This window comes from Solea solea, chromosome 9 (genome assembly GCF_958295425.1).
Source record: "Solea solea chromosome 9, fSolSol10.1, whole genome shotgun sequence".
Taxonomy (NCBI): domain Eukaryota; kingdom Metazoa; phylum Chordata; class Actinopteri; order Pleuronectiformes; family Soleidae; genus Solea; species Solea solea.
The window spans coordinates 24,938,792-24,964,738 of NC_081142.1; the positions used below are offsets into that span (position 1 = coordinate 24,938,792).

The 25,947-nt window shown below is 43.7% G+C and overlaps 1 protein-coding gene across 7 annotated transcripts in view; it reads right to left on the reverse strand.

Annotated features, from left to right (window-relative positions):
• The window catches only part of pde4dip (phosphodiesterase 4D interacting protein), a 111,738-nt gene that overhangs the window by 11,409 nt on the left and 74,382 nt on the right, over positions 1-25,947 (reverse strand). For 3 of the 7 annotated variants that reach the window (XM_058637555.1, XM_058637554.1, XM_058637553.1), the window contains 22 exons: positions 19,822-19,959; positions 19,496-19,615; positions 18,883-18,966; positions 18,544-18,753; positions 18,312-18,470; positions 18,083-18,181; positions 17,235-17,372; positions 16,967-17,146; positions 16,607-16,801; positions 16,282-16,536; positions 15,933-16,104; positions 12,449-12,501; positions 12,191-12,357; positions 11,558-11,831; positions 11,280-11,382; positions 11,014-11,139; positions 10,201-10,681; positions 9,855-10,090; positions 9,709-9,757; positions 1,001-1,275; positions 562-717; positions 262-459 (listed from right to left, as the gene is read on the reverse strand). In XM_058637555.1, coding sequence (XP_058493538.1) covers positions 262-459; positions 562-717; positions 1,001-1,275; positions 9,709-9,757; positions 9,855-10,090; positions 10,201-10,681; positions 11,014-11,139; positions 11,280-11,382; positions 11,558-11,831; positions 12,191-12,357; positions 12,449-12,501; positions 15,933-16,104; positions 16,282-16,536; positions 16,607-16,801; positions 16,967-17,146; positions 17,235-17,372; positions 18,083-18,181; positions 18,312-18,470; positions 18,544-18,753; positions 18,883-18,966; positions 19,496-19,615; positions 19,822-19,959 — 3,868 coding nt within the window. Of the gene's footprint in view, positions 1-261; positions 460-561; positions 718-1,000; positions 1,276-9,708; positions 9,758-9,854; positions 10,091-10,200; positions 10,682-11,013; positions 11,140-11,279; positions 11,383-11,557; positions 11,832-12,190; positions 12,358-12,448; positions 12,502-15,932; positions 16,105-16,281; positions 16,537-16,606; positions 16,802-16,966; positions 17,147-17,234; positions 17,373-18,082; positions 18,182-18,311; positions 18,471-18,543; positions 18,754-18,882; positions 18,967-19,495; positions 19,616-19,821; positions 19,960-22,160; positions 24,618-25,947 lie in introns of those variants that run through there. The other 4 variants (XM_058637552.1, XM_058637549.1, XM_058637550.1 and 1 more) reach the window with 3 other exon arrangements.

A 25,947-nucleotide genomic window follows, 5' to 3' on the forward strand; every position in this document is an offset into this window, starting at 1 on the left:
CTGTGGACCGAATGTGGCCCGCCATTTAGTTATAATGAGTTATTTCTTTGTTTTTGTTTTTGCATATAACTATATATCGTTGCATATCAAAAGATTTATTTTGAAATTTGGTGAAATCTCCTCACAAATATCGTGATGGAATACTGACCCACCCCTACTCTTGACCGGCCCCCTACTGACCAGACCAGACCAGACCAGACCACACCAGACCCTGATGTCATTTGAGTTTGAGACCCCTGATGCAGAGTCAGTCTGACGCACTCTCACTGTCTCCCAGCTGCCTCTGTAACATCTGCAGCTCCTGTTGCACCTCAGCTAAGGAGAAACCTGCTCCCGTGCCGCTGCCTTGGTAACGGGTTCGCATGGTGGCTGGGTGGGAATGGAAGGGCAAGGATGCAGTTTGTGCAGTGGAGGAGGGAGGAGGGAACGAGGGGGCAGAGGTGAAGACTGAAGCAGGAGCTAGAAGTTTAAGAGAAAACGAAGGGATGAAAAGAATGTGCAGTCTGAAGGACAGCAATGAAAGTAAAGAATTCATAACAACACAGCTCTCTCTTACTCTACCTGTCTTACTCTTCATGTCAGCAGTTGTGTGTGGAGAGCTGGGGCAATGCATGCTGGGACAGCTGAGGCAGGACTGGGTTCTGTGGGATGAGGCGATGGATGGAGGGGCAGATGGATGATGGTGTGATGTGGTGCTACTGTGGTGAGAGTGGCAGTCTGGAAATGAAAAAGAAAACATGGAAGAACAGCGTGAATACATCTGTGTGTTTCCTGGTGTGATGTCACACTGAGGCCAACAGAGAGGACAGTGGACAGAGGACAGTGGACAGTGTGGTCACTTGAAGCTAGTGTTGAGAGAGAGGAACTAACACGTGGTTCAATGGATTTGTTGTTAATATTTAAAAAGTACATTCTGTAAGAAATGTATTGTGTTAATTCATAAATATATCTGGGATTGCAGGACCCACTTAACTCCGCGTGATTCATATCCCGTTCTTACCTGAGCTGCCTCGGGCAGAAGTCGGTATTTCCTCCCGGCTGAGCCCGTGGACGATGTCCGCGTTGGAGCGAACCTCCACGTCGTCGTTTGTCGATCCACGGTCGTCGGACACGTAGGAGATGCGATCGGATTGGTCCGTGACATCGGAGAGGGCGTGGCTGCTGCAGGGCGTGTCAGAACCATGAGACGGAGGACGATGATGATGATGATGCTGGTGTAGTGTGGCGCGGAGAGACTCGATGACTTTGTCCTTTTGCTGCAGCTCCTTACTGAGCCTGCTCACAGAGAACACACACACACACACACAAATGTTGGTTAGTGTGGACATCTACAGGTAATACATCTGGACAAACAGGGACTTGATTCATGTTACGCTTCATCTACTGTAGCAGCTTAAGAGAAGCTGGGAATTGCTAGCATTGTTTTCCAACCATGTGTGACACCACACTGCTTTGTTTTTGTCTGGGTGACAGTGGTTCAGTGGTGGAGCGAGTCGTCTTTACGACTGAGAAGCAGTGGGTTCAATTCCTAGCCGATGTGTTTGACTACTGTATCAAAGCTGACATTTCTTGTGGTGGTGCATTCATAAATAAGCAAATAAGCACGTATGCGACATCAGTCGAGCAGCAGCCGCTGAAGACAGTCCAAGTGAGGGAAGAGGACTGGAGCCAAACAGAGCCCAGAGGAGTTCTCTGTCAGATCACGTCATCTGCTGTACACTTAAACGTTAGTAAACCCACTTCACTAACGGTGAAAAACAGGGAAAATGAGAGACTTTCTTTTGCTCCTCATTATGACTTGGTGAGATGAGAAATGTGTGTTCACAGCATTCCTGCAAAGTTACTCTGATCTAAAGTGACAGTAGAATAAAATAAAGGTCAAGAGCTGATTGTATTTATCTACTGACTCATAGTTACTCATATTTCTACTACATCCATCACAGAGACAGACAACCATTCCCTCTCACACCTACGGTCAATTTAGAGTGTCCTGTCATGGTTCAGGAGCAGCCAGTACAGACAGAACCAGTCCGTCAGATCCAGTTCTCTTGCATAGTTAACCGTGCTTGGAAAACTCTTATCTAAATCATTTCACATTTTAATTGACGGAAAATGAGCAATAATAATGAGTGATGTACCAGGTGTACACACACACACACACACACACACAGGTGAAAATGCTGTCTCACACTCAGTCAAAGGACACACACACACACACACACACACACACTCACACACACCACATGTGCAGTGTGTCTCCTTCCGGATGATTTCATTAATGGTGACATGCACAGATGCTGAGGGGGAGGTCAGTCATTTAAATACATAACAAGCTCTCTCTCTCTTGCTCTCTCTTGCGCGCACACACACACACACATGGACACCACATACATGTTTTATGTCTGTATTTATATAGCACTTTTGCAGTCAACACCATTCACAGTAGATATGTTTACATGTGCAAAATGTCTTCATTACCAAAGGGTTTCGTTCCGATGGGAATTTACAGTTCCATTGTTTACAATGAAACGATCTGATTGTGGTGTGTGTGTGTGCGTGTGTGTGTGTACGTGCATTAAGTGTCAGAATGTCAGAATGCACAGCGTGGTCTAATTCTCCGGAAGCAGAAACAGAAGCTTCACTTCTGTTTTGCTGCTCGTCTGGATGGAGATTGTTCTTCTATAGATTGTATAGGAACAATCTTGAATTGATTTACACTTAAAGGGATAGTTCAGGTCTTTTGAAGTTTAGTTGTGCGAGGAAGTGAGTGTTGTGTGTTGATTCCAGTTGTTGTGGGCATTCCTGAACTCTGTTACTTTTACCTTTTACTTTTACTGTTACCATTTGCTGGCCCCCCTCTAAATAAAATGCTCACCAGATATAATTTATGTCTGCTGAAGAATGTGGTCGCTTCGATCTACAGCTGCATTCTTCAAGGAGCTCAAAGTCCAAAGTGTTACTTACTTGTTGAGCTGTGTGAGCAGCGCCCTCCTCTCTCTGTCACTGTGCTTCTTCAGCAGCAGCAGCTCTCTCTCCTGAGCCTTCCACTCCCACAGAGAGAAGGAGAACAGGGAGTCTCTGTACAGCGGGCTGCTCTTTGACAGCATGGACTTCCACAGAGGAGCCATGAGTCTCATCCAGCCTGCGTCCGCTGCCCGGGCCGATATTGTCTCACCTGGCTACTGCCCAGCCATGGCTCTTGTCCTGCCCTCTGCTCTTTCTCTATCCCACACCCAGGGATGACCGAGCAAGTGGGCGATCAGATGGAAAGCGGAGCAAAGCGATTACGGTTTGGTCTTCTCACGGAGATGAATGGATTTAGAGGACTGTCTTCACACCTGTACACACATCCTGGGAGTGTGTGTGCATGTGACCACAGGTGGGTAAAGCAAATAGGTCCCGAAAACTGGAACCTGAACCTTCAGAGATCAGTCAGATGGTAGACGACAGGAACAGTTCAAGTTCAGTTTCTGTATTTTACTTCACCAGTGGGAAGATCGTAAGATTAAGCACGGAATAAATTCAAAGGCTAAACACAAATTTAGTAGGACTTCAAGTTGTCCTCTGCATCTCCTTCTTTTCTCTTTAACAGCACAATTACTCCATTTCCCCTCCTTTAAATGACTCCTGAAAGACCTGAAAGGAAAATCCTCTTAATTGTGTTTCACAATTAAGACACAATCTCTCCTCCCAGCAGCAGCAGCAGCAGCAGCAGCACCAGCATCACCGGTCCTGACGTAGAAATGTGATGACGATAGAGCATCATGAAGAGGGAGGAGGCTGGATAGAGGGCCGTGCATAATAACGGACACACAGATCCCGAGGGCACGTGTGTTCACGCTCCAACGACCATGAGAGAAGCTGAAAGGACAGTCGTCCACAAAGCACCACTTCCCCCTGTTCTTCCCCCGGTTTGTTTGAGTGCTTTCAGAAACACATCCATCCACCTGCAAGCAAAGAGAGACTCCGGGATGATCCTCACAAGAGGGAAACTTTCACGTCCAGCTTCCGTTTTAGGAGAATCCAAGAAAACTGATGTAGTGGAAAAGCAAAAACTGTGTTGTCCTCAGTCCACAGATAAAACCTGATCTGGGTTTATTACGAGTGTATCTTAGACACTAGTGATCGGAGCACTGCGGTGTGTTTAGCACCATGTGCTGCTGCTGATGCAGAGAAGCAAAGTGATGCTCTCTGCTGCCCTCCCCTCTCTCTCTCTCTCTCTCTCTCTCTCTCTCCCTCTCTCTGCAGTGAGCTGCTCCTGACCTATTTCAGTCCCACTCCAGGTTTTAATAACTTAACCTCATTAGGAGCCATGTCAACGTGAGCGCAGCAGAAGCCTCAGAAGCATTTAAGCCACTAGTGCTACACTCAGTTGGGCTAGCACACAAATATACTATATGTACTATATTCACCATTTAATTCCTAGATGTTCAACTTTCACATGACAGTTCTGTGTGTGAATTATATGTCTTATATGTCTTTGATATCTCCAGTAGATCAAAAACAAATGACTTTGTTTCCTCAACTAAAATCTACAAAATGGTTACAAGACAGAATACTGAGATCTGAGTCAGAGTTTTGACCTTTTTCTTTCCGAATTTCAGAGAAACTGTGATATTAAAGTCACGTTTAGAAGAACATGATAGTCACAATAATGTCAGAACTCTGACTTTCATGTGAAAATGTAAAACAATCAAATAAAAATCATAGTATTAGTGACATAAATTTGGCACTACAGTTGCTTTGGTTCCCCAGCATCAAACAATTGAACGACTACTGTGTGTAAATCTAGTTAGCAGTGCTCAGATGGCAGGTAACCATGGCAGCAGCAGCAGCAGCAGCAGCAGCAGCAGCAGCAGCAGCAGCACTGACAGCTTAACAGTAATGTAGGTTATTCACCTGTGAAACCGATGCAACCGCGTGTTAAACAGAGTGATACCAACACACACTATGCATCTGCTTACTGACATAAACATGGACTAATGACCTCTTTTTGAAAATCACTCATATTATAACTGAGCTCATTTGTACCATCATATATGTTATATTTAGAGGTAAGAGGAGGAGAATAAGAATACAACACTTTTTTTTAAATACTGCAATATAATTTCCAATATTCAAAAATGAATCTTCACTTATTGTGATAATCATCGATCGTGATCACTCAAAGCTAAAAGCTTTTCAGCACACACACACACACACACACACACATACAGCCAGAATGAAAGGAACAGCCTAAATTCAACAGACTGTCGCTGAAAACACATTCAATAATTCTCCTTTCCATCTGCTCGGCCATCTGTGCCACAGTGGAGAACTGCAGGTGTCTTTTGACCCCTCACCCTCCCATGTCAACACAACACCATCTCAAGGTTGTGGCATGTCCCAGCTCATTTAGCAACAATACTGTCAACCATTTTATCATAGATTTATAAACATTTTTACACCATTTGTTTCTTTCTGCCTCATTCAGGTATCAAAATGAAAGATGGAACAAAATGAAGAAGACACGTAACATCTGAGTAAACATCCAGGACCTTTAAAAACAAGAACAGCTGAAACAAAGTTCTGCACATCGGAGATAAAATATAGAGACGTACCTAAAAGACAATAAAACAATAAAACACCTTAAACAGGGTTTTTAAGATACGTTATAAAAACGTACGTGTCTAACATGCAGAGGAAGATTGTTCCACATCAGAAAAAGCTCTGTCCCCTGTGAGCTTAGATTTATCACATCACATCAGCTGACCTCAGACACCAGGCAGGAGTGTAAGGATGAAGCAGCTGAAGCAGCTTAGAGAGGTGACGCAGGGCGAGGCCATTTAAGGATTTTAAAAGAAAATAAAACCATTTTCTAAAGGAACTCTAAAATGCACTGGCAGCCAGTGGAGTGAGGCGAGAGTGGGTGTCATGTGATGCGCAGCAGCATCAGTGCGAGACCCTGAACAGACTCACACAATGTTCCCAGCTTTCAGTTTCTATACGTGTGCTCCTCACCCGACTGCTGCAGCGTTCCCATACATTGTGTTTTAAATCATACTTGTACTTTCTATTCTATTTTAATTCCATGCTTTTATGGTTTGACACTGTGTGTGCTTGTTTTGATAGTTTCTAAAATACAATTTTACTGTCGTATTGCATTTTAATTCCAATATTTTTAATGTAATGTTTGATTTCAAGTGTCATTTTAGTGTATTTTCTGCCTTGTGTCTGCATGGTGTACATTTAGTACATTTAGATGTAAATTATTTACATGCCTGCTCTTGTGCTTTAACTTCTGACTGTTTAGGCTGAGATGAGGAAATAGTTCTTTGTTCTTTCGTTAGCTACGGCTACGCTACACGTGTTCAGTCCCCACTCAGTAGCCACTTAGCACCCAGGTACTGGAAAGGGAAATGGGAAAACAGGTGGGCAGGTAGGGTCACCATGGAAACACAGACAAACACGCGTGGGACACAAAGTGTCAGCTCCAATCGTCATATTTGGTAAAGGAGTAGAAGGCAGAGCTGAAGAATATGTCCCATCCACAACCATGAAACAACAACGATAAAATACTGCATGATGGGCAAAAAGGAAGGAAGTCAATTATGAATAAATGATTGCAGATGCCAATTACTGTAAAATGCCACCACCAGGTATCACAAACAAACAAACGTGTGTGTGTGTGTGTGTTAGGACCATTATAAGACAGAAGTATGTTATTACATTATTGTCTCTAGTTATTACATTTGTAGAGCTTTTTTTTTAACCTAACTATTGTCTTATAACCAGCCAATAATGGAATATGTAATAAATATGTAATACATTGACTTTACGTTAACATTTTAATGTGATCGGTTCAGAGATGTAATTCCATTATTGGACATGTCGGAGCCATTCTGATCATTAATTACGGTGATCTTACATCTTAATTGTTTATCATGGTGGCCACACCCAGCTGAGTGGCTAAAAATAGTCACTACTGGACAGTTATGACATTACATGCCTTATATTACATTAAAAATGGAAAGAAATGTCATTATTGTAAGTTATGTAACACATACAGTAAATGGTGGTTATTACAATGACCTTTCTTTTTTTTACTCCATCCTCTCAGTTAAATAATTAGTCAATTCACTCATTCATTGTCAACCACCTTATCCAGGAAGGTGGGGTACACCCAACCATTCACTCTCACACCTATGGTAAATTCAGAGTGTCCCATTAACCTGTGCATGTATTTGGACTGCGGGAGGAAACTGCAGAACCATCCTGGGTCTTTCTGCTACAAGGCAACAGTGCTAGCCACCACGCCACCGTTTGGCTCTGAATGTTAAACCTAATTCCAGGATTAAACCATATGAGCCCCTAGTTTTATTGTTTTGTGGAGAATACATGACATTTCTCAAATCCTGTCCCTTTTAACTTCTATATAGGCACAGCCTATATAGAGCACAGCCAAAAGAAATATGAAGTCCATAACTCTGTTTGCCCTTATTTGACCTCATTCATTTGCCTTCTCATCCTCTCTGTCTCTTATCACTGACTTTGTGACCGATGGACTGGACAGTAGAGGTCAGTGCTGGAACAACTGTGCCCTGCTGGTCATGACTGAGTGTCGTGGTGAGGACATCGCGGTCACAGCTCTGCCTCTCAGTGCTGTGACGTCAAATGACTTTGGGGTTTTGTAACACAATGATGTCAGAGGAAAGTTTCCTATGCTGCTGAAGGGATGAATAAAATAAACCAAACACTGGCTGCATGGGGAAGACAAACATACATGGCCTGTATATGGTCTTTAAATATACTGTATTCATTCATGTCTTCTCTGTCTACTGCTGAGGTGCTCCACAATCATATGTCGTCATATTCACTCATTCACACACATTGATGCAGCATCAGGAGGAGTTAGAGGTTCAGAATACTTTGTCACACACACAAGTGTTCAAATCTTTCTACTCATGATTAGTTTAAGATTAGCTTGTAGTGTAATTAAACCTCTAAACCACTTGTTTGCAGGTGTAAACCCGTGTATCTGTGTATCTAGTTAATGTTATTAGTTGATCCAGATGTCAATCTGCACATGTTGTGGTCAAACCGCAGCTACTACGTTAAAATGTTGTTCGTCCACTCTTGCTTCACCGGCACAAGTTTTCGTCACAGTCTGTTGTTGTCCCAGACTCCTCCCCCTACGTTTTATAAAGGGGGAGGAGTCACTTTAGGAGCCTTTGAGAGGCCCGTCTCACTGAGAATCACGCGCAGCTGCAACTGGGTGTCAGATTTCACTAGCAGACCACGCCCCCTGCAGTGTTCCTCACTCCTCACTCACAGCCCACTTCTTGGCATTTATCAAAGTTGAGTAAGTTACCCTTAAGCTTTACAAATGTAAGAATAATAAGAGAACAAGTGAGTAGAATTATATCCTTTATTTTTTTTACTGTTATAAGAACCACCTTTAGTCCTTTAATAACATTTTAGTTTCTCCCTCTTTTACAACAGCTAGGATTTTTGTCATTATTGCTCCATAATTGGGCCACGCAGTGGAGTAGCAGCTAGCACTGTAGTCTTGCAGCAGAAAGATCAGGGTTCACAACCTTCCTGTATAAGAGTTTGCCAGTTTGAATCCCCACTGCAGCTTTACAATCTGCCATTTGCCCATTCACACCCTTTCACTCACACATTCACACAGTGCAATGTAGGGTTAAGTGTTGCCTAAGAACACATCGGCATGTAGACTAGCAGAGCTGGGAATTGAATCCACAAGATGTTATGGACTTATATTTGTATAGCTGATGTTTTGGGTCTGATTTTGTCTTCTGTCTGTCTACGACTGTCAGAATGGTGAATGTGAGACCATTTTAAGTGCAAACTGACAATAAAGTATGAACTTATCCTAACCTTGCCCTTGAAAGACGACCTGCTCTTACCACTGAGACACCATCGCCCCACAAACACTGTACATTTTCAGCATCACAGGAGGATCTGACCAATCACAGTCGCTCCCACGTCACCTACTCTACGTACAGATGCCGTCAGTGGAATAACTGCAACGACTGCCTATGCTGTAAAGAAACCCGAAATGTTGTTTCTAGTTTTCGGTTTTCCTTGTTACCGCTTTTATTTTGTAGTTTCTCCTGAAGTGTATTTCTTTTTGTCATCGTGCTCTACTAACCTTCCACACTTCACCACTGCACACCCATAGAAACCAGGACTTATTATATTGCACCTCTGTATAGTCTTGTCCTGCTCTTTACCTCTCATGTAACTCATGCACTTGCCCATAAGTGTGGCAAAAACACTTAAAGCATTTTGAAAAAAACAAAAGCAATCCTGATTATTTAGCACAATGAAATGGATGTGATTTTGAAAACCGTGTTTAAGGCTTTAAGTTTGACTGAAACTGTTGAGAATAAGACTCTTATCACACCTCAATATCCACAAGGAAGATAATTCCGAGACATCTGCAGCCCATCCATGTCCTTCCGGTCATTACCTGTGCAACCAGCCCACACGCACTCATTACTGATCGAATCAGCTGTGACATTAATTAACCAGTGAGGTCTTTACTCATTATTGAGCCAACATGTGATTATTCTGCCCTGAGGAACAAACAGGGGCCACAGCATGAACGTCATACACACCAATACTTTCCAACATGAGGCCTGCTGTTATACAGGACATAATGTCCTGGCTGAAATTCAATGTGATAAGCAAAAGAGCACTGACCGGATGGCGAGCAGCTCTGTCTTCTCATCTGGATCTTCAGGGTGATCTCCTGAGGTCACACATTCATTTGTTCTTATTTTAGCGACATATAAATGAATCAGACTCACTGTGTGTTACAGAGTGATGGAAAACATCTGCTGACTCACGTCCGTTGATCTTTGCGCCGACTCTCTGTGCCAGAGAGCTGCTCTGAGACAGCTGCTCCCTGAAGCTCTGACCCATGTAGTAGTCGATGTCGTTGGCCCTCAGCAGCTCCTCGAAGGCCTTGGTGGTGTCTCCGAGGTGCTGGGTGAGGATGTTACAGACGCTGCGACCCTCCCTCAGCCGCTGACGGAGGTGAGACAGCTCTCTGGCCTGAGCCTGGATCAGAGTGTCGAATTTTCTACAGGAATCAAAGAGACACGTGACAGTTAGCAGCAGCCGCTTTAGCAAAATACTGTGTTTAGTTTTACAATTCTTATGGAACATGAACAAATGAACTCTGTCACTCACCCTGGACCTTTAGCAGATATTCCATCCTGGTCCACAGACTTCTTCCCTCCTCTCCTCAGCTGGTTCTCCAGAGCATCCACCCGGGACACCAGCTCCTGGAGGCCCTTGTCTGAGTGAGGGTGATGAGGTGAAGCCAGTAGACCCCCGTCTGAGGACTGCCAGCCCTCATCGTCTTCTGTGCCGCTCTGCGCGGGTGAGTTCTGGATGCACCAGTTGACTTTGCGAGGCGTGGTGGAGTTTCCATAGTCACTGCAGGTGGAGAGGGAGGCCAGGCGGCCCTGGAGGCCCCGGATGACTCCCTGAGAGCGGGACAGCTGTGAGCGAAGGTCCTCGACAAGGCGCTGGAGAGATGACACCTCATCTCCATCACCAGAGCCGTGGGTAGTGGCTTTTGTAAAAGGAGCGCTGCTGCTGTTGTTGTTAGCAGGCCACCACTGAGAGCCACAGTCAAGAGATGTGCACATCTCCAGATCATCAAACTCTGCGGAGGAAACACATTTAAAAAACACTTAACCTCCCTTAAACTCCCATAGTCCACTGAGTGTAGACTTGGTAACTACAACTTCATCTTAATCTGAAATCTGAAATAAATAAAAGAATTCTGCAAATTTGTTTGGGGACCCAAATAAAATCTCCCATGACTCATTTGTGGGTCCTGACCCAAACTGGCCCCTTAGTGTTTCTAAAAGTTCTCTACATCTCTGCAGGAGCTCATTTAAATTTGAGAACTTATTTACTGAAAAAAAGGAACTCCTCAGTGGTGGAATGGACCACAGGCTCCTCTGCAGACAGTGTGAGTGTTGCATGACTGACCTGGACTGCTGGTGTCCTCCCTCTCAGCCTCGTTCTCGCTGCGGCCGCAGGTTTCATAGCCCGGGTCCTGCAGGTCAACCTGGATCAGCTTACTGTTCCGCTGCACCGTCGCCCCCGCTGTAGTGTCTGCACAGACAAGGAAGAAGTGTTGCAGGGTCGTCTGTTGTGTGTCCTTTTAATCCCTGGCATCTGACTGACTGATCCCACACATGACTGACTCCACATACTGTATCATAAAAGTGTAAGTGATGAGAGGGTGAACTCACTGAGCTGCTCGGTCTGAGCCTGTACTGTCAGCCTCTCCTTCAGCTCTGTGCTCTTCTGCTGCAGACGACCATGAGACGCAGACTCACTGTCCCGCTCAGCAGCCTGGACACAGAAACATTCAAAGACCTTCATCAAAACAACTTCAGGTGGCGCTCTCTATGTATGAGGTTAGACGTTAGTGATGTTGGGAGGAGAGTGGGACATGGACAGTAGCAGTGGACAGGAAGTTAGCCAAACCCCAAATGTTAAACGACATCTATCTGGGGGGGGAATGTACCTGTGAGGAGGTGGTGAGTTGCTGCAGTGACTGGGGTCTGCTCCGCTGCTCCTCACTGCTCTGGATGTTGGAGTGTGGCTCGGGCAGCTCACTGTCCCAGGCCTCCCACATCTCTGAGCCTTCGATGGTCACATCCAGCTCCTCCTCTTTCTCTTCGTGGTTCTCTCGTTCCAAAACCTGCCGGTCATCGGTATGTTTCCTGTTGGCCTGCAGGCCTTCAGTCAGCTGACGCTTTAATTCTTCCTTCTCTGCTTGGAGGCTGAACAGAGCTTTCCTTTAATGTGGACACAAGGGTGGAGGGCAACGAGAAGAAACACTTTAATCATCCTTTCAGCTTTATGATTCAAGGAACTATGAAAGTTGGACTGGTGATCTGTGCAGGGTGTACCCCGTTTTATCTTGCAGTTACACATTCGTGATTGACTAGAAACTGAAGCTTGTTTATTTTGCATCACAGCTAACTGGAGGTGTTGAAGTTCAAATTGGTGTCTAAGCCAGTGGTAGAGCAGCAGCTCCCATTTGGCGTGGGTGAGTGAGCAACACAGAAACCTTAGTTTCCAGCTGGAAAAGGCTGTGAGATGAAGCAGTGGACATATTCAATCACTCCAGTCCAGTCAGTCTCATTTGTTTTACCTCATCTGTGAAAGTGAGGAGAAGCCGCTCTTCTCCAGCTGAAGCTTCAGCTCATTCAGCTCTCTTTCCACTGCCCTTTTCTGCTCCACCAACTCCTTGACCTCCAACAGACCTTGGCTTTCAAATAACACATCCTGTGCTGCAGCAGTTCCTGGACGTGTACAGCTCTGTTCAGACGGGTCAGAACATATTCAGCGACAAAAACTCGAAAGAATAATGGCTCTACTGTACGTGTGAGGAGTTCACTGCTGCTCTTACCTTGGTGTCGGTCAGTGACAGATCATCATATGCCTCGTCCTCTGAACTGGGTTCTAAACAAACAGACAGAGGGTTCGAGAAAGAAATCAACACGTTTTCATCCATATTTCTATTATTCAACCAGTGACTGTGCAGTTCAGCAGCCGCTCCACTGAGTGTCACACTCAGAGAACAGGTTTTTATGCTGATGCTGGTTCACTAAACGCACCACTGAGCTTTAGAGCATCAGACTGACTGTAAAATCAACCTCCTTCTCAGTCATCGACCAAAAAATGTAAGCCAATAAAAAGAGACTTCAAGGACAAACTGGTGGCTCCATCCGTGCGATGAAGGGATTTAAACAGAAACTGGTTATAGGTAACTTTATACATTAGAGGCATCATAAATTCATATAATCATTGTACGTCATGCTTTTTGTTTCCTTGGGTTTGCTGGATTTAATCCCAGTGGGAATTCTCTATCCACAATTACATAGAGTATGTTGATTCACGTCGTAATCATAATAATATTTCGCTTTTCACGAAACCCAAGATCGTGTGTGTGTGTGTGTGTGTATGTGTTTTCTCCAGGTTTTCAAGTTTCATCCCACAGTCCAGAAACACTGTGTAAATGTGAGAGTGAGTGGTTGTTTGTCTCTGGCCCCCATTTTTCACCCCTACGTCCGGTGGGATTGGCTCCAGCTCCAGTGACCCCCATGTGGACAATATAGCATTAGATTTGACGTCTTTCCACCATTATGATGGAATTATAATGGAACAGCATCTCTACAGTACAGACACCCTCAATTTAGAGTTTATAATGAATCTAACCCCAATCTGCATGTCTCTGGACTGTGGGAGGAACCTGGAGAAACATCATGCATCATGCTTGTGCCGTTTTGGTGCAGAGCAGCTGTTCCTCTGCAGCTTGATACGTGACAGCTACCTCACAAATCTGTACCTGATTATATCTGGAATCCAGATACATGCTCGAGGATAGATATAGAGTCTGGATCAGTGAATGAATGAGGTCAGGACTGCATGTTTATTGGTGTCCAGATGTTTATCCATTCAGGAATGTTGGCAATGCAATGTAGCACAACTTTCTTTTAATAATGTCCAGCATTTTCATCTTATAACATATATTATAACATGTTATCAAACAATCATACTTACTGTGCTCCAGTGTGACACTCACTTTTAATAACCACTGATATTCAACTACAGAGTGATAACGATGGCTGCTGAACTGCACAAAGTCTCATAAAGTCACGGAAGCAAACGCATATTTGAGTCTGATCCACAGCTGTAACATGAACATACAGGACTGTAATATTAAAATCAATTAACAATAAAATAAACATGCTGGATTTATCTGTCAGTCATTTCTCTAACACCTACTCTACACACACACACAGATTTATTCCTCTAAACTGATACTAAATGATGCTGTGCTGACCTTCAAAAAAATAAAACATGGTATAAATCCGTATGAAGTATTAACATCGCTATGAAAATGAATCATTTGTTCCAAAATGTCTTAAAGGTCCAATATGCAGCGTTCAGCCTCACAGGATATCAGGAAACTCATATTTAGACTTAGAACTAAATGCTGACAAAACCAAGACAATGTTGTTTTCTGCTCCTAGAATTTTCATCTGTTTATTCACTTTTGCACTTTTCCTTTATCGTTGTGCTGTCTTTCTTTTAACTCTGTGTTGTACTTGAAAACGGAATAACCTGTAGAAATATGTGACATAAATATACAGGATAGTTAAAGGAACACGATTTGCATTTAGCTTTGTATTATAGAGTAGGGGGAGTATTTTTGATTTTTCCCCTGAGTCGAGAAATGTCTTCAGTCTTGTTTGTGTTACGTGTCCACCCGTGACACTTGGTCCGAGACTTGAAACTGCAACGCTAATTCTGCACTGTTTAGACCCACTCGTAGGGGGGCGGGACCTCTTTCCTAGAATGTAAACAGTGTCCGCCATCTTTGCTAACAGTTACGCTAACAGGACCAAGTGTCACTGGTGGAAAAGAAGGAAGATATTTCTCGACTCAGGGGAAACTGTGGTTGGGAAGCACAAACATACTTCCCCTATTCTAGTAAAAACAAAGCTAAATACTAATCTGTGAAGTACTGACGAGTACAGATGCCTCTGCTTTGGTCGCTGGTCTGCAGAAGAGTGTGTCTGTCAGAAACACTATACCCTGTAAATAAATAAACGTTATTACTATTCTCATAAGATGAATGTATTTAAATACTCCATGTTGTCATATTCACAATCTGATAACTCTAGGTTTTCTGAAAGAGTTGAGGGTGTCTCATCTATGATGTGTTTTATGCCCCGAGAACAGCTCATTAGAGTTCCACTGGACCTCAAGAGTGAACTTTTGGATTTACAACCTCACCAACCACAACATCATATTTACCATAAACGTTATTTGTGGTGCACAAAATAGCATGCAGGGTGTTGTTAGCGACAGGTATTGCAAACAATAATCCAGGATATGTTTCTTTTTCTGACTTCTGATTTCTCTACATGGCACAAAATGATGGGGACCGACGTCTTCTCCGCCTGGACTCATTAGTAACTTGATGCAAACATTATGTTACATGTTTGTTTGTTTTTATTGATGACCAGCTCAAACCCGCATAATTGCTCTTGTTTCAGTCTGACGTGCATATTGCATATTAGACCTATCTAGACCTATCATATCTATTTGTTGACGGTGGTGACACTGTATTTTTTTCTTTTTGGATACAACAGTGTTTCTTTTCTGTATTCATTCTGTTTGAAGATCACCTGCCTTCTTCTATACTGAAGCCCTCACCACGAACACAGTTTGTACACAAGTAAAATGTCTAAAATACAGTATATATATATATATATATATCTATATATGTATATATATGTGTATATATACACATATATATATGTATAGACATATATATATACATATATGTACATATGTATGTATAATGTCAAGAAATTGTTTGTAAAAAGTGCAGTTAAATTATTAAATAGTTACACTAAGAAATTGTTAAACCTAAAATCAACTGCCTGTAACTGAACACCAATTTACCTTAACTTAAATCCCTTGAATCCCAGTCATTGTGATCCATGTTATTAAGGCACAATTTTACTAAAAGGATAATGGCATTTTTATTTCTACACAATTCAATCATAACGTATGATGGTTGCAATGTTGAGATGTGCGGATAGAGATGTGACAACAACAGTGACACCTTCAATAATCTTGTGAAGAATGAACCAGACGTTTGTTAAGGAGCAAGCAAGACAGAAATCAGCAAATGTTGAAGGTTAGAAAAGCAAACTCTTGTCACTCTTGCTCCACAAACTCATCCCATTTCCACCATGTTAACAAAAATAATGTTCAGTTGTTAGTGATAAATCTGCACAGCAACCACCACCAGAGCGGGTCACTCCACAGCCACCACTGATGTTACAGATACTGTCCCATGCTTCTCTGATGCCCACCTCCAAACTCAGGCTGCCTGCCATTGAGCCGGTTACGGCCCAAGAGGTCAGGGCCTGCGGCTGGGAGGCCACCATCCTGCTGTACCAGGCTCTCCCTCAGCTCCTGAACCTCCTGGGTCAGTCGCTCCACCAGTGGGAGGTCTGAAGGATCCACCAGCTGCCTCTGGAAGTCCTGGAAGTACACACATGCAAGACCAAACACACAGAGAATGTAGCCGCAGAATAATTCATTATTTTAAAATTGAAGCACAATGAAGCACCTCCCATTGCTCAGACTTTTGTCTTCTTATGTTTAAGAACATATTTACAATGAGATGTTGATTTGAAATACTTGGTCTCTCTCACTTACCCTAATGACCACGTCCTTGACTTGCAGCTTCCTGCTGAGGGAGTCCAGTTGGTCAGCCTGACTCCGGCTCAGCTCCTGGTTCTCCTTCTCCCTCCTCAGAGCCACACACAGCTCCTCCTGCACAACCTGGAGCTCCACGGCCAAGTCTGTTCCAGGGTCGGTACTCGACCCCAGACCTGAGCTCAGCTGTCTGCGGAGCTCCTGGATCCTGGACGTCTGCTCTGTCATCACCTCACCCAGCTGCTTTCCACACGCCTGGATGCAGAACATAGTTATATTTTCCAACATGTGAGAACTGAGTTCACAGTGAGCTCCTCTGCTGTACCTGAATGTACTGGTCCCTGGAGCTGAGGGCAGTGAGCAGACTCTGGACCTGATCCTGGTGCTCCTGGGCCTGACGAGTTCGGTCAGCAAGTACCTCTTGGAAGAGGCGGTCTTTGAGCTGGAGGCGGCCCTTCAACTCCTCCAGAACATTGCCCGGAGCTGAGTGGATCTGAGCCAACAAAGAGCAGCGCAGATCCTGCAGCACCGAGAAGAAGAGGTGACTTTTACTCCTCATGTTCTATTTCAGTATTTATCAATCAAACGATCAATAACACTCATCATTGAATGTTATATCATTATATCATTTCTTACATGACATAATCAAATAGTGTTTGGCCTGTTGCTGTTGCCCCCTCTGTACCTGTGCCTCCTGAGTGCTGGTGTGCAGCGCCTCCTGCAGCTGGCCGATGATAGTGTCTCTCTCCCTCAGGGCATGGCTCTGTCTCCCTTCACTGTGCTGCTGCTGCCGCTGAACGTTCCTCCAGGCGTCGCTCATCTGCTCCAGCTCTGCAGCTTTACCGCGCAGCAGCAGCTCCAGGCTCTGTGACACACACACACACACACACACGGTGTTAGGAGAGGACGGTGAACCCAGGAGAACAGATGTTAACACATGTGTGTGTTTTTACAGTGATGGTCTCCTCGTTGTTGAGCAGGACACAGCGCTGTCTCTCCAGATCTCTCTCCTTCTCTCGGAGCAGCAGCTGAAGCCGTCGAGCTTCCTCCTCTTTCTCCTCCACACAGAGGAACTTCTCATCCACTGCTCGCTGTAGACAAACAGACAAAAACCGGGTTCTTTTGCACTCTTTGGAATTTCCATTTATACGTTTCTTGTTTAACATTTTATTTGAATATCTTTGCATTTTAAATTTTACTATGAAATGTGCTCTGTATACAAACAGGGTTAGATGCACGATACTGGACTGTTTATTGAATCTGATACAGTATTGGGAGTGCTTTGCCAATAACTGATACCGATACCAATATATAAACATTACATTTATTAGTTATTTGGTCTCTTCTTTACTGAATTTAACGTATTTTTCATACTCATGTCAAAGCAGATGTTGATAAACATTTTCTTGATGGTGGAAATAATAACTCAAATTAAAAAAAACTAAATTTGCTGATATCTGATAATACATATAAAGCCAATATCCGCTGAATCCATAAAAAAGTTTTGTAATCACAACACAACATGAAGATAAACATTCAAAAATGTAATTTAAATTATTTTGATTTGATGTTCTCTTTGATTTTGGGCTGGGTACGTTGGTCTCTGATTACTCCTATAAGTCAAATCACTCTGTTTTTGTATTACTGTATTAGAGGTCCTTCCACAGTTGGACATACAGTAACTACTAAGAATCCCCCCCAGTTCACACGCTGGCTCACATGTTTGACCTTCAATGACACACATGACACCGGCGTGACACAAACATGAACTGACAGAGGCTCAGAGGAATCACTCACTCACCTCCAGAGCTCGATCGCGCTCCCTGATGCGCTGGTGGAGTTTCTGAAGCAGGAAGTCTCTTTTCTCCCTCTGCTGCTCCTCCAGGAGCTCATCGTAATCCTGATGAACGGCGCGATACACACGTGTCGTCAGATAAACACACATTTGAAGTTCCTTGTTGGTGTTTTTGGAGAATGGATTAGCCACAATCAGCTGCATAAGCAGCAGGTTAAGACTGTGTATGACTGACCTCCAGCAGCTGTTCTTTGGTCTGCAGAGACGTCCTCAGCTCTCTGATGCTCTTCTCTCTCTCCTCCTCCTCCCTCCGTCTCTCTTGCTGAGCCTCTCTCAGCTGTTCCTCTTTCTCCTGCAGGACCAGTCGAGCCTTCTCCAGAGCCAACTGCAGCTCCTGCACAAAGAGCTTTTCATTAGAACAAAACAGTCAGCTTTGATTTGTGGTATCAATCCTTTATCCCCCTTACCTGGTTATGCTTCTCTGTCTCCCTCCTGTGCTGCAGCGCCCCCTGCAGGTCATTGTCCAGCCTCTGCAGGGCTTGGCTAAGGTCTTCCTGTGTTCTTGCTGCCTGCCGCTGTGCCCGGTCCTGGGCCTGCAGCTCCAGCTGAGCTTGGAAGAGAGAGACCTGCAGAGCCAGCAGCTCACTCTGACCTTGAACACTTTCTGCCCCTGACGCCTGCAGGTGCAACCCAGAGAGGCAGGAAGAAACACAACGCCAAAGGAGAAACGTGTTATAAAGTAAAGATGAGTATAAAGCCCCGGAGAGATGTGACTGAGCTCAGTGTTCCTGTCAGGGAGGACAAACCTGGAGCTGTTGCAGGTTGGTGAGCTCTTTGAGAGAACACAGCATCGTATTCTGCTCCCCAATCACCCTGTGAAGATCTGCAGCCTACACACACACACACACACACACACACAATGTCAACACTTTTTACGTGTCAAACTGTGCATCCTTTGTGTATTTACAAATCATCTCGAATAAATATCATTGTCCCGCACATGGAAATCATTGTTGCTCCGTAACAATGTCGTCTGTGCCGATGCCAATCAGATGTCATGTACATGTAACAATAAAAGAGTAATTGGGTCATTTCGGTGGAAAAATGCCAAGTTTTTTCAAAATCCTGGGTAAATGAGAAAAGTTATTGCTGTAGAAAGGCACTAACAGCAAAACCATCAAAGTTACCCAGGAAAAAAATTCCCTCGACCCCAGACTTTGGCTGAAAGAAGAGCCTAGCCGTTCTTAGAGACTTTTCAGGTTACCAGGAACTCTAGAGGGGCGGGCCTATGTGCTGAACTAATTTTCTTTTTGACACACATTTTGCGTCTGCTTTAAAAAGTCAACTAGTGACAAATCTCGCGACTTTACTTTGTGGAAAAGGGCTTATGATTCTTCCATTCCTTCCATTCGTCCATACCTCTGCCTCCTTTGAACTGGCGATATCACTGATGTTCTGGATGTTTCGCTCCTGTTGCTGGGCTTCATCTTGGGCCAAACGCAGTTCCAGCTCCATGTCACTGAGACGTTCCTGCAGCTTCTACACACACACACACACACATTAGGACCTTTTCTGTCATAAACAGGACCGGTAGTCCACATGGAGACCAAAATCTGGGGCTAATGAGGCAGAACCTCTTTTCTGAGGAACTGGTTAAGTTTAGGGCTAAGATTGTGGTTAGTTTATAGTTAGGGTTGGGCAGTATGTGTGTGTGTGTGTGTGTGTGTGTGTGTGTGTGTGAATACCTGGTTCCTGCTGTCACTCTCTCTGATCTTGGCCTGCAGGGAGTGGACCTGTTGCTGGGCCTTCTGCAGGTTACCCATACACTGACCTGCGGTGCTCTCATCGTGACCCAGCTGACCCGTCTGCTCATAAATGAGCCTCTGTAAAACAAGGAGCAAAGTAGAAAATGTACGACTTTGAGTTTCTATTTGTGTCCTGTTACATATTTATGAATAAAACATTCTTTTGGTGGCTGTCACAAACCCTGACATAAACATGTGCCGTTTCCTTTTTTAATCTCATCCCTAGTGAATAGCCTTTTTCAAAAATACACACATGACTGAATGAAAGTGGAAAGTGTTGTCAGCTGACTGTTGAATGACTTCCTGAGGAAGCAGCTGTTGCCACGGCGAGCAGGTTGTTGACTTCCTTGCTTTTGTTTTTATAGGACAGAGAGCAGTGATGTGATGTTACTCTGCCTTCTGGGAGAACATTTTCAGGGAGTCAGGAATGGCACAAGACCACTTTCCCATGTCCGATATCACAAACTCAGCTGTTAACAACACATAATTTAAATTGACTGCATATATTGTATCTGACTACATTTGTATCTTCCCCTATCCCTTATCTGATCCAGAGATGTTTACTATTGTATTATCGGCTCATCCCTAGTCATAATTAATGATGGTGAAAGAGCCAAAGCTTCATTTCACAGATTCAACATTTCTGAATAATAATCTCTTGTAAATACTGAATGGCCAAATGTAATATATGGTCAAAATTATATGGAAATAGAGCATTCTGTCACTGTTTTGATAGCCCGACAATCCAGGAGTGAGTTGGTCCATGTCATACAGTGCAGAACCCAGCAACCTCAAGTACCAGCTGCACTGTGTAATTAGAATCCAGAGCTTACAGCTACACATTACTTCCTTTATTAAAGAACTGTGGGACGTATAAAATAAAGTGGTCTCCTTTTTGCCTTTTGATTCACTGAGTGAAAACATCCTATACTCAAAATGGTGACAGTTATTCTCACTGAATGTGAAACAACAGCATCAGCACTGCAGCCAAACCTTCTTTCCTTTTTTGTCACATTTACTGAGCATTTACAAGGGATGTGATACTCAGTATTAGTATTGGGCCGACACTGGTCAAAATCTCTGGATGGAATAATGGCAAAAAGATCTGATCCAACAAATGCTTCCCTAAGCATAATTGTCAGTGCCCCGAATGTGAGTGAAGAACTCATTAGAGATGCAGGATATTGGACTTTTTGCCAATATCCAATAAACTTGGGCTGATACCCGATACCACCTGCAGAGACCATTTTAGTCTGTAGTGAGTTTAGCATCATAATTTGCATACTCATGTTGCACAGATGTAGATATGTGAGCTTATTTTAAGAAAAAAGGAAGAAAGAAAAAAAAATCTAATTTTCTTTTGTAATTTTGTAAAAAAGACTGTGTCAGACTGATGTTGGTTGACATCAGTATTGGACATGAAACAGTATAAACAAGTTAGTATTTATGCCTCATAACCTACTGATGATGCACATGAGAGGAAAGTTCCACTGTCAGTGAATCCTGAATCAGATCTCTACTAAATTAGTTTAATTTAGCAGAATCTGCTTTTAAAAACACTGGATGACTGAACGACATAAGCGTAACCTCCCTCATTCACACCTGTATCCTTACAACACAGCAGCTCAGACCAGACTCTAACAGTGTCACGCTGCCTCTGTTTGCTCTGTTCCTGTCAAACTGAGCCACATCCTCACTAATCATTAACACAACAATAGATGTTATGAAGATGGATCACAGTGAGCTCAGCCTTCACACCAGCCGACTGCTGTCAGGGCTCTTGGAGTGTTTCCATGCCAACGAGAGCATTGCTAGGATACAGATGAGGAAGGGCATTCATGCCCTCCTGCCAGGGGAATCGAGGCATCAAGTGCATTAAGCTTCACCAGCGGCAAAGGGGATGAGCAAGACTGAAATCCACGCAGATTTGACCTGGTTCAGTGTGGACAACAACCGCTCTTTTTTGAAGCAACCAGTTTGTAATAAAAATGACATCAGGGTAAAAAAACTATAAATTAAATGGGGTAATGTTGCCTTTTCATAAATTTGGAGGCTTATGAGCATCAGAAAAAGAAAATAACTTTTTAAAATCAAAGCTGCAATAGTAGTGAAATCTTGACCTTTGGCTGCTACAAAAGGATTAACCTACAAAAACAATGGATCTTCCCATAATGCTAAGTATTGGCTGGTAGCATTAGCAGCTACCAGTAAGATAAAAGCCCACATCTCTTGCATGGAAATCTAAGAATCTTCATCCTGCACTGTGCTGGAACAACTACCTGCTGAAAGCGGAATGGCCCACATTGAACATAATCATCCAGCCACTGGTCCTCCATCTCTGCCAGCTCAGTCTGCAGGTCCTGCTGGGGACATGGGGTCACAACCTCTGGTATAGACAGAAGAGAGTACAGCTCACTGTCCACCACCCCTCCACAGGATGACCTCAACGAGATGGACAGATGCCGGGAAATGCCTTGCTCCAATTTGGCTTTGACCAGAACTGGGAGTTTGCTGCCCCTTTGAGGCTTCAGTGGCTGGTACTTCCAGTTCCTCAGGAGCCTCAGCATCACCTCAAGCCCAGAGAGGGAGCTCTCACTTGGGGCACTTTCCAAATGAGTGTCCCTTCTTGCTGGAGCACTGTCTGTTTCTGATTCTTCCCTCACTTTGTTATATGCAGGAGAGCAACTGACGTCCACGGCAGTGTCCAGAGATTCCACAGAAGACACTGGACTGGGACTCATTTGGTTGAACAAAGTGCTATCAGTGTCCAAACCAGATGAAGGAGAATCAAAGGCCAAGGTTGTAGTTTCAGAGGCTTTAGTTGGCTCCTCAACTCCCTGAGTTGTTGAGTAGCGGGTAGCTGGTCCACAGGATGTGCTCCTTTGACCAAACTTGCGAGGCACCTTACAAACGGCCTCATAGTCAGAATCTGCTACACGGAGCATCGCACAACCTCTGCAACGCCTCTGCTTCTGGCCAGACAGGGAGTCTCCACCTGTGCAGTGGTGGAGATGGTGGTGCTGGTTGTCCAGGAGAGAGTCTTCGTCTTTATCAGCCCATGACTCAAACACGGAAAAAGCTAGATCATCCTGGATCATATCAGAATATCTTGCATCCTGGAGGGCTGATAAATCAACCACAGGTGAGTCTTCAGACTCCACCTGAGTCACAGCGACCCCCACTCCAGGCCCAGCCAGAGATACATCCCCACCCACTACGTTGTTCTTCCAGTACAGTCCTCCAATGCACTGCCTCAGTCGATCTTTCTCCAGCAGCAACTTGTGGAGCCGCTCCAGAGACAGGACCTCTACTCGGGCTATCACTGTGTCGAAGCGGTACATGCGGTCCAGCATGAAGGTGCACTTGGAGCAGGCAAACTCCCCGCGGCCGTCCCGAGTCAATTCACAGCCCAGAGCGTGGGAAAGCAGCACCTGCAAGTTGAGCTTGGCCGTTGGGTGGAAAATCCATCGGCGTTGGTTGCCACAGAGCTCACGAGCACAGATCCTGCACACCTCCTTCATCTTCACCACATCCAGCATCACAAAAGAGTCAAGTCAGAAAGATGTGAGGGTTTCTTTAGGTCGTGCAGAGTAATTGTAAAGGTTCAGTGGGCCATTATAGCCTTTTAGTATAACGTAAAACTAGTGATCTAAAAGAGAGAGAACACTCCTGGCACCTCCTCTGGACTATGTTTATAGCCTCACAACTAAATCTGTGGCATCACCAGCACTTACTCTGCACACAGGTGGAAAGAATGCTACTCCAGTATCAGCAACAACTGCCTACACTGCAAAGAAACCTAAGGAGTCTCAACTAGAGTCGGACATGTATCAGTATCAGCAGAATTCCAGAGATTTCCTTGGTTCCTTTGTTGTGTTTCTCCATGTTTGGCTGATGAGAGGAGCACAAGACAGAAAGCTGCAATCCCAAACTATCTATAGTTAGTTAGTTTATAAAAGATTTGCTGATGAAACTCAGACAAACTGCTAATTTTCCAGTTCTGGTTTCCGTGCCGACTGCAGCTTTGGGCCTTATCCACACGGAGGTTACTGTTCCTAAACAATCTTTTTCTTTATCATTTACAAAAAAAATGTCGTTTCAGGAAATTATTTTATCCACATAAAAGATTTTCCCACGAAAAAAGAGGATTTTCTGCCAGGATTTGAGCACAAAAACAACCAAAAAAGTACTAATAAAGAATATTTCCGTTAAAAGTCAGCGATACTGCTCAGTATCAGATGAAATGAAAGCAGGCCACAGTTTTTGCTGATAATGCAGTTGACTGGAGGAGGCAGCAGCAGCAGCAGCATCATCAGCAGCAGCAGCATCCACTCTGCTGGTTTCTCTTCCTGGTTCCTGACATGACACCGTGGTTTGACAGTGAATTCACGTCCATCGTCCACCGCGCGTTTATATTCCCACTTCCTTCGATCCGTGATTTATCCGCGTTGTCTTGATCAAGAAAATCGCCCCTTTTCCTCCTGTCTGTTTAAATCAGCGGCGTCTATGAAATCATGACAGCGGCGGTCCTCCACCCTCCTGCTCTCTGATCTCTCCGATCGACGCGAACACGGCAAACAAACGAACAAACAAACGAACAAAAACCCGCTCTTGTCTTGTGGACGCTTCAATGTTCGTGTCTCAGATTGAGCGCAGTGTGTTCGGCTTTCCTCGGCCTGAGGATGGAGGAGGGAGCGGCTGTCACAAATGAGATCGGGCCGCTTTCGCTACATCTACACGAGCAGGCAACGTTGACAGAAACACAAAGATCCTCTATGCGCCAGAGGACGTCTCACTCCGCGGCAGAATCAAGGCACCGAGTGTGTTCAGTGGTGACGCCCCACTCTGCAGCTGCAACTTGCACTCTTCACTCTTGTTTTCTTGGATTACAAAAAATTTATTATAATACCAAAATTAATAAATAACTAAAATCTACATGTTTCTGTGCTGTTTTTTTTTTTACATTGTTATTGTCATTGTAACAACTACTACTACTACTACTATTGTTATTCTTCTTCTTTCTTCTCCTTCTTCTTATTACTACTATTATCACCATCATCATTCTTTATTGCCGTCATTAACCTGCTACATGTGTAAATGTCTTCTGCTTGAAACCGCTCAATGTTACAAAACTGGCTACAGTGCAAAATATCTACACATATTTAAACATTTTAAAATGTACTGTATGTAAATGTGATATTCTAGGAATTTTGTTTTGCGAAATGAATGTTTGACAGCTGATATCCTGCCCCCCGGTGGATGCCTCAGTAACAGTGTGACGACATTTGAATGATCTCTAACCGGGAAAATCACTTTCCTTTGGTGTCTCAGGTTTCAAGTGCAAGTCTGTGATGCAGAATGCACATTCTAATATTTCTGCTGCTTGCTAATTTATTTATGAAATATACTATAACATTAAGGGTGTTGTTCAACCAATTTTGTATCAACAATCCATGCAAAATAAGACAACAAGGATTTCCTGAAAGATATTAAAATATAACGGCTAATACTAATATAAATGTTTCTGATTTCAAGCTGAGTTTTTGTTTTACTTTATATTGATTTTGGTGATAAATTGAGAAAAGGGAAAACAAAAATCTATGACGACAAAAACCTTTTCAATGAATACTGAGGCTCTTTGTCCTTAACTGAGGTCTGTGTTTTAATCAGACTTAATCTAATCTGATTTTTAGCTGTTTATTTATGTAGGCCTAATACATTTACTGTTTTTTGTACAATCTGAAATCTTTTTTTTAAAGCCACCTTTGTGAAGGTATTATGGAATTGTTTTCACCTGGGATTTTATACTTAATTTTATTTCTTTAATGTGTTTTGGAATAATTACATTTTGATCGATTGTTATTTAAGTTTTTTTTTCTCCATTCTATAAACTGTTACTATCTTCTGTAACTGCGTGCCGCTCCTGGTCACATGTCACTCACTACTCCATTGTTTTCTATAAAAACAAGCACATGCATGCCATGGGCTTAACACCAGTGACCTTTCAGACATGTTGAGGAATGCACTTTAATGTGGTGATGTTGGAATATCTCAGAATAATGCTCT